This window comes from Micropterus dolomieu, linkage group LG11, assembly GCF_021292245.1.
Source record: "Micropterus dolomieu isolate WLL.071019.BEF.003 ecotype Adirondacks linkage group LG11, ASM2129224v1, whole genome shotgun sequence".
NCBI classification, from domain to species: Eukaryota; Metazoa; Chordata; class Actinopteri; order Centrarchiformes; family Centrarchidae; genus Micropterus; species Micropterus dolomieu.
Window position 1 is genome coordinate 29,297,552 of NC_060160.1, and position 12,744 is coordinate 29,310,295.

At 40.5% G+C, this 12,744-nt stretch overlaps 1 protein-coding gene across 1 annotated transcript in view; it reads right to left on the reverse strand.

The window, feature by feature from the left end:
• The window catches only part of LOC123979022 (gamma-aminobutyric acid receptor subunit rho-2-like), an 83,203-nt gene that overhangs the window by 7,164 nt on the left and 63,295 nt on the right, over positions 1 to 12,744 (reverse strand). Inside the window, 2 exon segments of the mRNA XM_046062729.1 lie at positions 9,943 to 10,095; positions 11,472 to 11,612. Of these exon segments, the coding sequence (XP_045918685.1) occupies positions 9,943 to 10,095; positions 11,472 to 11,612 (294 nt within the window).

Here is a 12,744-nt window from a genome sequence, read left to right on the forward strand (position 1 = left end):
CACTGAGCCTAAGTGCTCAAACGGAAACTAACATTCACACACATTCATACACTGGCGGAACAGCCGCTGATCTGATATATATATTGCATTTCTGTCAATAAATCCTCAGAAATATTACACACTGAACCTTTAACCAAGTTATGCTCATTTACTACAACAATCTCAAAATACACTGAAGCTGCAAGCAGCATTGGACGCCCACATGCTGTGGCGCGCCAGGCCCTGATGCGGCTGCAGAGCAGTGGCTAAGACCCGGGTGATGAAGGTCTGAGTAATTGCGCATTTTGAACCAATCACACAAGAGTTCTTGGGTTCCCTTGGTGCTAGAGAACACCTGTTAATTATATGTTGTGTACCAGTACATGAAGTCTTTACCACTCTGTGAAAATGCCATGTAAATCAAATGATTTGGTTTGCATGGCAGACCTGCGAAGATTAAAATTAACCAGCTGACGTAGGCTGTAGGCCTATACGACAAACAAAGCGATGGACAGGCATCATTATTTGGTAACTATTATCCATGATCAACTGCTGCACTCATGTCTGTTTCCGCCTGAGAGTTGGAGGAAAGTGATGTTTAACAAGCTTACCTGTTGTAATCAGCTGTTCTGATTGTTTTGGAGGAGGAGACAGACTTCAGCTTTCTGTAAAAACTTCCTGACTGATGAAAACTTAAAACAACAACTTTGGACCCAGTACTTAACGTAACTAAATCAGCTGTTGGCTGTAAATACACCACTGTACGCTGGGTGCTGTTTCTGAGCAATACATTTAATGTCAACATATCATTTCAGGTAGACATCGACGAAACTTGTGTGTGTGCTATTTGACTGTTTTGACTATTTACTGGTTTGCAAACAGTGGTGGAAAGAGGACAGTAGTAAAAAAAAGAATAGCCGACATGCTCGGTTTAAAGCCAGTAGCCTCTACTCGCCCACTCAGAAATTCACTGCAAGGTAAATCCCACCCCCCCACCCCAAAGTACTGGTACTTTCGGAAAGTACTACCTCCCAAGTAGGGACTTTTTGGAGGGTAAAATAAAGACCCTAGAACTAAATTTAGACCCTGGTCCCTGTGGTGGAAACGCAGTGAGTTCCTCCAAAGGTTCCTAGTTCCGGGGTATAGTTCCTCTGGTCGAAACGCGGCTCATACCGTGAGACTGCACAGCAAAAATTTCACATGGATTGTCATTACTCTGTAGGAGGAGTTTGTTAAAGTATTGACCCTGTAGAAGGCGAATTATTGAAATTGCACTTTCAGATCAAACCCAAATCCTGTTGGGTTTAGGGTATGGCTCCAGGAGGCTTTTTTGTGCATTTTGGGATGATACATGTGCCAGAAACATTTCGTGCATCTAAGTGAAACAGGTCGTGGGGGCTGCTTTGTTGAGCGGTCACTTCCTGTTGCCAGTAGGTGGGGCTATGAGTATGAGTGAGTATTCTCCTATAGATGTGTTTAGGATGGGAGTCTTATCAAACACGCAAATTTTCATACAAATGTGGGCATGTCTACTGAAGTTATAACAACTTCCTGTTTATTGGCAAATATTAATTTTTTACATCACGCATCAGACACACCCTTTAACCAAAAACTCACAGTCACAATCACTCAAACTCACAGATAGCACAACTTATCATCAATGCTTTTAGATTGCACAGGGAAAATCTGAAGTAGATCAGATTAATTCTGTAGGAGGAGTTTGTTAAAGTAAGGGACTTGGAAATCTCCAAAGATAACCATTAAATCCTGTTGGGTTTAGGTCAGGGTATTCAATTAAAATTCAAAAAGGTCCAGTTAGAGAAAATTTCCCGAAGCAAAGTTACGGAACATCATAACAACAACAACTTGCGTTATCATTCATTCATGTTTTTAGTTAACAACTGACTGTCAAATCAAATAATATTTCAACAACATTTACTGTCAGTTTTCACATAAAACTGGAGGGATAATAAATAATCTACTCCATAATAATACATTCTAGATTTAAGTAAACTAAAATACAGTGCTTAATTTCAGAAAAAAAATGTGTTCCTTGAAGTGACTGAAGTATAGTCTCCACCAATTTTATAATAAACACTCATCACATCTTAACAAATGAACAGCTTTAATCCATCCCCTTCTCTTTCATTCCCTCATACAGTATACCACTTTCCTACTTTCTCTTGTTCAGTGAGAAGCGTGACCTCTAGCTTTTTCTGCCAGCTAAGATTGGAGATATGAGATATTCTGGTTTTGAACTGTCCGTGGGAGGAATGTACATGTAAGAATCTGTACATTCTTGATTAAAAGCCATGTGAAATCTCTTTTCTCTTTCGTCTCCTCTCTTTGCAGGCTGCCAATTTTCCCCACCCATGCCACAAAGCTATATCAGTCAACACATGAGTTTTCAAACATCCTTAGCCCCTCAAAAAACCTGTTTCATGGCGAATAATGCCTTGCATGGGTCTTAAGGTTGCATGGCAAAAATTGATCTGAATAATTCTCTAGGAGGAGTTGGTTAAAGATCGGAGCCTATAAACAGCAAAAAAATGTATCAGGATGTGTGTTGTGATGGAGCAGTATGAGGACCCAAACGCAGGACACCGGAGCAGAGCAGATATAGTTCAATGATTTGTTAACAAAAGGCGAGCACACTTAAAAACAGTGGCTGACTCTAAATAAAATCCAAAGTACGCAAGATGAAACAAAGATCCAAAAAAACACAGGCATGGTACTGCAGGAACAAACACAGGCTACATGTAACAATAAGCTGACACAGACTGAACAGAACACAGGTATTAAGTACTAGGGCAAACAAGCGGGACGGGAACATAAAAAAGGTGGATGATATCAAGGTAAACAGAACAGAAAGCTAGACACAGACAGCAAACACAGACAACATCAGAACAGGAAATGAGGCAAGACAGATAGCTGGAGTAAACAGACAAACTGCAACTTGATGCGAGACAAACACCTGAACATACCAAGACTAGAATGCAGAAACAGAGGACACGGATAAAACAGACTAACAAGTGGACTAAACCCAGAAAAAATGGCAACAGACCATGATGAAGGAAACAGAACAAAGTGTGTGTGTTCATGGTGATGAAGGAACATGTCAACCAGTGCAACAGTGTGGCTGATGTGTTTTACTAGTTTTTAGACAACAATGGAGCTCAAAGGCACAAAGGAAGACGATATATCAGGCTTTGGATACACACAGTACTTGTAAGTAGATACATTCATTTTGGGTTTGAGATATTTTTAGTATCACCAGACTTATCCTTTAAAGGCTTCAAATCAGTCAATGGGCTCCAGTCCTTTTTTTCCTCTGCAGTAACTTCAACAGAAACATTGAATTCAACATAAAGTCTTGCTACAGAACCCCATTCTGTTTTTATATAATTCTGTCACCACACCAGTCAGTGAGATATTCTTCAAAGATGAACCAGGAACATGAACAACTGATGGTGATAGTATATTTGAACCATTATGTATTATTGAGGGCGCTGCATCCCTAAATACAATGAATGATACAATGATACTGGGAAGAAAAAATGGTACAACTTTGGAGCAACGCCTGCAAGCCAGTTCAGGCAGTCAGCTCGAGCTGCACCAAAAACACACGACATGCCTCACAGACCTTGTCATCCAACAATCACACCCTCTCCATTTGGCGGTCCCATCTCTTCCTCTGCTCTGTCATACCGCTGCTGCCTGCATCGGTATCACGGCTGTTCAGTTAGTGAAGCTTCATTTAATGTAGAGTAGCTAGTAGCTTAGCTCACTACATTTTCCAAGTAGCTTGCCCAACACTGGTTCTCAGTTCTTTATTATTAATTACTGATTGCTTTTGTACTAAATCCTAACAGGCCACGGTTTGAATCTGTTGAAGATTCTGTTATGCGGTTCTGAATCTGCTGACAAAAGATCTGTGGATTGTGGGGATTTTTCTGTAGTTCTCAAAGATAGCGATCACAGATTGTCAAGAAAGATTTTCCTCAATGCAGGGAGAAGATTGATATCTATTTGGCTATAACCACGGACCTTACTCTCTCCTACGGTGGCTCTCTCTTTTATGAGTACAATAAATCCCTCTGCCAAAGCTGCCATGTACATTTTGTATACAGAAATTCAATCAGAGATTAGATTGGTCTGTAGTCGACCTGCCCCTAATCAGCAGACATTTTACCAACCATAAAACTCCAGCCTGCTCCATCTGCAGTTCCTTCTTCCACACAACTTCCCTCTGTCCAAGAACTGATCTGCAAGAACTGCCAACCTCAAAAAACTCTGCTCCAGCCAAACCATTTAATGTTAAATTCTGTAAGCCATCCTCAAAGTGATGTGATGCATCAATCCCATGCTCTGTGCAGTGTTGGGCAGTAACGTGTTACTGTAATAATATTACTTTTCCCAGTAACTAAGTAGTGTAACTAATTACTTTTCTAAAACTGTATTATTATTACTAGTTACTAAGGCAAGTAACGCTGCGTTACTCGTTACTGAACTGAATCCTTGATGTAAATCCACGACTGTGCGGCAGCTCAGAGGGACCAGACTTTGTTGTTCATGTCCGCTGAGAGCCAAACACTAAAGGAAGAAAGGAGAACGAGGGAGAGAGGCGTTCTTTCCACAGCTGTAAGTAGCTGCTGCCATTATCGTGTCACAGTCTAAGATGCAAAGCACATTGTCGTCTGTTGTAAACTCTGTGCGACCGGCAAAAAGCTTTCAACCACGAACATTTCTGCATCTGATTTATTGAAGCATCTGCTGAAGCAGCACATCAACGTGAAACTTACAGAAAGAAAGTCCAGCAGCTTCTGTCACTCATGCTTGGACTCGTCGGGAGAGAGTGGCGTTAACGTAAAGTTGCTGAATACTGCTCTTATAAACAGGCTACATGTGCAGAAAAAACGCCGTTTAAAAGTCGGGATTTACTTGCTTTCTTTTTTTATTTCAGCCGGTGGCGTTAACAAACATTAGGCCTATATGCTTTGTAAAAACCATACTCCTTGCTGCTGTTATGAATATGATATTAGTTGAAAAGTCAGGGGAGACTGCTTTGGGGGTGAAGGGGGGTGGTAGTGAAAGCAGTGTTTCCTATAATTAGCCTATAATTTGGATAATTATCAACACTGACCGCCACGTATTGATTTCCAAATTGTTTTACTTGGCAAATTTAAAAGAATATGTTCGTGCAGCACCTCCTCCCTCCCTCCTTCTCTCTCTCTCGTGAACACCGCTGCACAAACCTGTCCAAAGTTCGAATACCCCCCCACGCTGTCATTCTGTGGGAAACACTGGAAAGTAATATAGTAACGTAACGAGTAACGTAACTAGTTAATAAGTAAAGTAATAATATTACTTTTTTAAGGAGTGATAAGTAACTAGTAATATATTACAATTTCTGAGTAACTTGCCCAACACTGGCTCTGTGTGTCCCATCCTGCAAAATCAGGGAAACAAACAGGAAGCATCCATCAACTCCAGTGAATGTCCCAGCTCTCTCCAAAGTTCTGTCAAATCAGCCTTATAGATTTTGTTAATTATCTTATCACTGGCTTAGTTCAAGAATTCCTAGCAGGTCTATGCCGTCTCACTAAAGTGACCCATGTCTGTAAAAACCTGCAGTCTGCCCTTAAGGAGTTGGAAGTAGACAAGCTCCTATCAAAAGAAGTTAAAAAGGGTCACATGTTAAGTCCATTGTCAAAATCCCCCTTTTTCCCAAAAACGTCTCATTATTGATCTAAATACTATTGCTTAATTCCTCAAGAGCTTTTGTAGTTATTGCCGTGCAGATGATTAAGTCAGCTGGGGTTGGTCCATGGCTGGGAAAATTACAGATGCCTTCAAAGTCATACCACTTCACCCCTCACAATGGCAGCTTGTTGTTGTAAAACTGTGCTCAAAGCTTTACTTCACCATTAAATTAACATTTGGTTGCATTATGCTGGATTCTGATGGAGGAGTGTATTGTAGTATTCCAGCCTGGAGGAGACAAAGGCGTGGACAAGCTTTTCCGTATCTGCAAGAGTGAGTGTGGGACAGAGACTGGCAATGTTCCTTAGGTGGAAGAAGGAGGTCTTGCACAGATGTTTGATGTGAGCCTGTAAGGTCAGATGAGGGTCCATTATAACACCAAGTTTGGTGGCTGATGTTGAAAGTGGAATATCCTGGCCAGAGAAGGTACTGCTGATGACGACGGATGAACGGACCAGGTGTGGGGTGCCGACTAGGATGGCTTCAGTCTTGGAGCTGTTTGGCTCCAGGAAGACTTGCTTCATCCACGCCTTTTTCTCCACCATGCAGGTGGTCAGAGTGAATGGTGGCAGGGCAGCAAAGGGGTTTGGGATTGTCCTGAGGTAGAGTTGAGTATCTTTACAAGAGATCTCTTATCTCGGTTAGGCCACCTTAACTTTGTTATGCGCATCGTCCCACATGGTCATTCATTCATTTCACGCTTGTTAGTATTGGCTAATTTGATCCAAAATGTAAAAGATACTTTGGTCTTAGACAAAGGTTGCCTCTCAGATCTGTCGTTCTGGGTCTTGTTTTCTGACAAATGAAATGATATTTCTTTCTTTTATAACCATGTTGTGGAGGATGCAGGCCTTTCAGTTGGCTTTTGGGGATTCTTCAATAACAAGTGGTTTGCAGATCTCTGGCCATCAGAAATTGAGCCCTTAATAATAATTCCAAATATACTGCAGTCTAAAAAAAGTCAGGCTAAATTAACTTTACCTTGCAAGCTATTTTCATTCCTGTTCATAAGAATTGTTTAGCTGATGCTCTCTGTCATTTTATATTTCCAGAGTTCAAAGCTTTGTGTCCCCAGGCCAAGCCCTCCAGCCTGCCATGCCTTCCATTCAATCAGATGACTCTCGATTAAGGATGTCCAAGCCTCTGCAGGACCTTTTTAACTCTGCCTCCAATTATAGGAGACTTGGTCTACCCAAAAACACTATTAAAGCTTATGATAAAGCTAGATTTCTACTCTTCCTTTTACACCAACCTCCTCCTTAGTCCTTTTCCAGTAAACATATATGTAGTCTGTGCATTTATCGTGCCATTGTATCATCATGCCAAGATCCAGCATGGGTGTCACCTTCTTTTTCCAGGTTTTCCATTATTTACTCACTGGACTTGTCTGAAAGGTGTCATTTCAGAAACCTTTAGCCTTATACTGTCATTTGGTGATTTTTCAATTTAAATTTTTCAATCCAAAACTAGAACAGAATAGAACATGGGAGAATGAATTGGGGGTAAGCTCTACAACATCCTTTGCTTGGCTTTCACTAATGCAATTTAAGGTCCTGCACAAGGTTCATTTTTCAAAATCCACACTTCATGGAATTTTTCCAATCGTAGAAGATAGGTGTGACAGATGTAATCTCTCACTCTGTCATTTGAGCCACTTGTTCTTTCTTTGTCCCAAATTGACACACTTCTGGAAAGGATATTTGGATTGTACTGTATGTTGCTCTTTAAACAACTATAGAACCCTCTGCATTAATTGCTATTTTTGGAACTCCAGATAATCCTGGATGTTTTACTAAGGTTCAAAGGGAAGTTCTGGCATTCACCTCAGACTTTGTCTATTAATATGATGGAAGTCTGCTAAGAGCCCCACCATCTCTCAAAGGATAACTGATGTTATGCTTTTTATTAAACTTGAGAAAATAAGACACACTATGGGACCCTGTCATCTCCTATTTTACTGAACTGCAGACTCCACCTGACTAATTTGACTAATTTGTCTGCATGGAAGCAAACACATGCATGTTACATCTGCCAGAGACTGCGTAAGGGTGTGTGTGTTTGTTTGCTTGCTTTTTCTTTTCTGTTTTTTTCTGTTTTTTGGAAGGCTTTGTTTTGCTCTAATTTTGGTTTCTGTAATATGGAAAATTAGTGAACTGTGCCTTAAAATTTGTACCATAACTATTCTTGTGTGGTTCAATAAAAATAATTAGCAAAAATAAAAAAGAAAGAGAAAGATCCTCCTGAACAGTTGTTTGTGCCCCTGTTGGAGGGGTTCAAGCCTTAATTAGGGGGGTTATACACCCCCAATCCCCCAATTAGTTTGAACCATGCCCCTCATCATGAGGTGCTCATGGGGAAGGGCCATGTGGCGGCTGGTGACTAGGCCTACACGTAGCAGTTTCACTAGATGGTATATTCCCCTAGTGGCTGAGGTGCTCATGGGGAATGGTTACTAGCTGGTGCCAAGGGCCACACATAGAAGATCTTCACGTAAAAATGTGTGGCTCTGAATCCATGCAGTTTTTGAGGGGCTTTAATATCTGTGCTAATCCCTACCCCAATATCTCCATGTAAACATATCTGCGGGGAGTAAAGAGGTTTGCAGAGGTCTATTTAAGCAGCAAAAATTTCCCATTTCTCCCTCTGCTCTCATACTCTTGCTACCTGCATCAGTATTGCTGCTCTTCTTTCAGCTCCACCAGCACCTCAGCATCCACCTGCAGGCTCTGACAGGGAAGTTTAATATTTGTGCTCATCCCTACCCCAATATCTCCACGTAAACATATCTGCAGGGAGTAAAGAGGTCAGAGCCTAGACGCCAAACTGTAACTATGTTCTGCTGTAAAAAACATTTTACCTGAGTTGTCTGACTGAAATGGAGCGACTTTTTCAGACAGTTAACTTGAGCTGCACCGAAAATTCACAAAGTGCCTCACATTCCTCATCATCCAACAATCACACCCTCTCAATCTGGCAGTCTATTTAAGCTGCAAACATTTCCCATATCTCCCTTTGCTCTCATACCGCTGCTGCCTGTATCAGTATTGCTGCTGTTCTTTCAGCTCCACCACCACTCCAGCATCCACCTGCAGGCTCCGACAGGGAAGTTTAATATTTGTGCGTATCCCTACCCCAGTGTCTCCATGTAAACATATTTGCGGGGAGTAAAGAGGTTGGAGCCTAGACGCCAAACTGTAACTATGTTCTGCATAAACATTTCACGAGTTGTCTGATTGAACTACAGTAATGCCTTAATAAATAGTCAGTAAATCATTGACTAATGTCTTACATATAAACTAAAAAAAACATTAATAAGAACAACTTTTAGGATGCAAGGTTGTGAAAAATCTCTTTTGCTGTTGTTTCAGCTCTTTAACGATGAAGGTTATTCTGTAATCAATTCAGGAGTTATAAATGTCCCTAATGAAAAGCTTTTTTTGCAATTTCTAATAAGCCTGCAGTTATAAATGGTAAGTCATTAACAACAATATATCAAGTTTGCAGTTGTAAATATTAATAAATTAATGCATTCATTTTGGACAATATTCTCAGCAGCTTTTTCCGAGAAGGTCTCAGGTCCAGTGGAGTAGTCTAGGAATTAAAGTGCTTCAGTTTTATTTACTTTGAATTCAATTATTTTCAATAAGGATGCATCTGGACGTGTTCTTACATAACCTTTCATGCACTGCTGTGGGAGTGGCACTTTCCCTTTCTGCAGTCTTTGTCATGCATATGTGCATATGCAAAAACAAATAGAAAACAATTACGTGGATACATGACCAAACAAAAAGCAGCTTTCTCCAGGAGAAATTAGGCTGAGGAATTCAGGTTTTTCTAACGGAGAAAAGAAAAACAAACAAACTGCAGTTAAGAAATAAAAACCCTCAAAGGGACTTGTAAAAACATCTCATCCTAACAGCTGAATTTAATAAGAGCAATGGAATGAGCCATGAAAGCCTCTGAGCAAGGGGGAAAACAGATGCCTGTATGACAAGTACAGCAACAGTTTCAATATAGAAAATAATTCAAAAGAAATGGTGGTACAGCGTGGGAGGTTTGTCTGTTCACTCAAGTATGTGTGCGTTCTCAATTGGTGGAGCCATGTCACAGCAAGCTTTCATCATTTCATACAGACAGATTCTCCTCAGGCACGCACAACCAACCTCTTCAAAGGACATTTGACAAGAGTTTTTTTTTTACCCAGGGAAACTCTGGCTGGTACAGCCCGGCGGTCGATCCAGAATGACACCCATGAAAGCATCACCATAAGCGTGGCTGGAAAGTATGTCTGCAGCAGGAAGAAGAAGATGTGGCGTCGCAACGTGAAGTTGATGTACAGACGATTGTACCAGCCTGCAAATACAGGAAGAGACCTGCTCAGACGGGGTGGAATACTAAAAAATTCAACAATGTAGAACCTGGTTACAACATTTTATATGAGGTTTCCTAAATTGAAGAAATGTGCTAAGTAACATACAGAGTTAATTAATATTTTCACATTAACAGTGGATCAGTGACTGTATAATGTGAAAGAGGTTACTTGTAGCGATGAACCCACAGAAAATTAAACCAACTCTATTTCCTTTGAGCTCTGTATAGTTTTCTAGCACTCTGTTTTGGTCTTATGGCCCACAACTTGGCCTAGCTGGTGAACACAGAAGCACTTTGCAGCCAAAGAGACATATTTTTCTCAGGAGTCGGTAAAGACCATAAAACGGAGATTAAATACCAGGTGGACACAAACATGACTCCAAATAAATGGTAATGTTGCTCTGTGTCTGTTGGATGTGTAAATAGGCAACTATCATCAACTTCAACAAGATGATAATATTGGGGTGGGAATCACCAGAGGCCCCACGATACAATACTATCACGATATTTATGTTCCGATTCGATTTTATTGCGATTTTAAATATATTGAGATATATTGCAATTTATTACCTTTTTCCAACTTCCAATTAGGTCCCTAAAGTCAAACTTGGTCAACATCTTTTTATCTAAAAAGATACATTTCTCAGTTTGTTCATATCACTTTTTCAGTCCTCTATATGGTCCTGTTAAGTTTTCTAGTGGACTAAAAAAGCAATAGATTTTATTATTCTAGTACCAAAAAGTTAAAAGTCCCATCTGCAATTTATATAATAAAATATCGATACTTGGCGTCCGTGTATCGATACAGTATTGCCATGGTAAATATCATGATACTATGCTGTATCGATTTTTTCCCCCACCTCTATGATAATATGTCAATACTATGGTTAATAAACAAAAAGTCTGATTGCTTATTGAGAATGGGCTTGTTGAGAATAAAGGAGAGGTTCACGTTTCGATTTTTGGTTCACAAGTCTGTCTTAAAACAGTAATCACGTGTCCATTTGTACAACAAGTCCTCCAAATTAAACATTTATCAATGGCCTAAAAAAGTTTAAATATATGATATGACAATGAGTGCTTATGGTTTGGTTTAGACAAAAACGACTTGGTTAGGTTTTAGGAAAGATCATGGTTTGGAATAACGTAACTTCTTAGTTAAGTTTAGGAAAAAACGGGGTTTTGGTTGCAATTATTACTTTTGTTGATTCATTCATCCACTATGCCTAGGCATAATACTTGTAGGCAGAAAAGACAGCAGACATGATTCATTTGGACTAAATAATTATTGTTCATGTCATGTTGTTGTACACAAGAACAGTGTGTGTGTGTGTGTGTGTGTGTGTGTGTGTGTGTACCTGTGCTGCTGTAGAAGGCTAAGCGAGACGTGGTGTGGAATTTCTGGATAAGGAACTGTGATAAGGAGATGCGATCATCAGTGCTAAGGGACTCATCACCGCTCTTCCAGTACAGCATCAGGTCTTCATCTGTGTAGGCATCTGAAAACATCACACAGTCAAATGGAATCTTATCATACAAATACTTGTGGTTGTGTTGCTATAGCAACTGGCAGCGCTTGTAGAAGCAGCAGCCGGTAGCTCCTTCAAACTTCGCTTCACTTTTGTTTTTCATGTTTTTTTCTGGCTTTTGGCTCCGCCAAAATATTGTTACCTCTGACATAAATACAGTCATTGGAAGATTAATACGGGGTTTTTGGATTTAAGAGCAGAAGACCACAATCCACCCGGCCCAAACAACCGGAACAGGCCCCATGGCGGGTGCAGTGATCGCTCAGAGGAGAGGAAAAAGAGCCAGGAGAGGAGCCATGCTGGCCCAACTTGGACTTAATTCTGCTCCTAAAGAGCCCCCGACCACTGTTTGATAACTTTTGAGTTGGTATTGCTGAACTACACGCCATTGGGCAAAAATTTCTATACAAGATGTCTGTCTGATAGTGCTGTAGCTAAATTTAAGGATGCGATTCCATCAGCTCTAAATTCATTATCAAGTCACAAAGTAACGGAGGACTCCTATGCTAATTTCAGTCCCTCCCAAATCGATCATCTTGTTGATAGTGCTGCAGGCTCACTGCAAATGACACTTGACTCTGTAGCCCCTCTAAAAAAGAAAATAATAAAACAAAGACGGTTAGCTCCATGGTATAATACGGAAACTCGCAAATTAAAGCAAATATCGCGGAAACTTGAGAGGAATTGGCGTTCCACCAAACTGGAAGATTCTCGTTTAATTTGGCAAGATAGTCTTAAAACTTATAGGAAGGCCCTCCGTAATGCCAGAGCAGCATACTACTCGTCATTAATAGAGGAAAATAGGAACAACCCCAGGTTTCTTTTCAGCACTGTAGCCAGGCTGACAGAGAGTCACAGCTCTATTGAGCCAAGTATTCCCATAGCTCTCAGTAGTTACGACTACATGAGCTTCTTTAATGATAAAATTCTAGCTATTAGAGACAAAATTCACCAAGACCTGCCCTCAACTGGCACCGACTTATCTCTTAACTCAGGAACCTTAGAAACAGCTGTAGAACCAGATACATGTTTAGACTGTTTTGCTTCCCTCAATCTTTACCAACTAACTTCAATAATTTCTTCATCTAAACCATCAACCTGC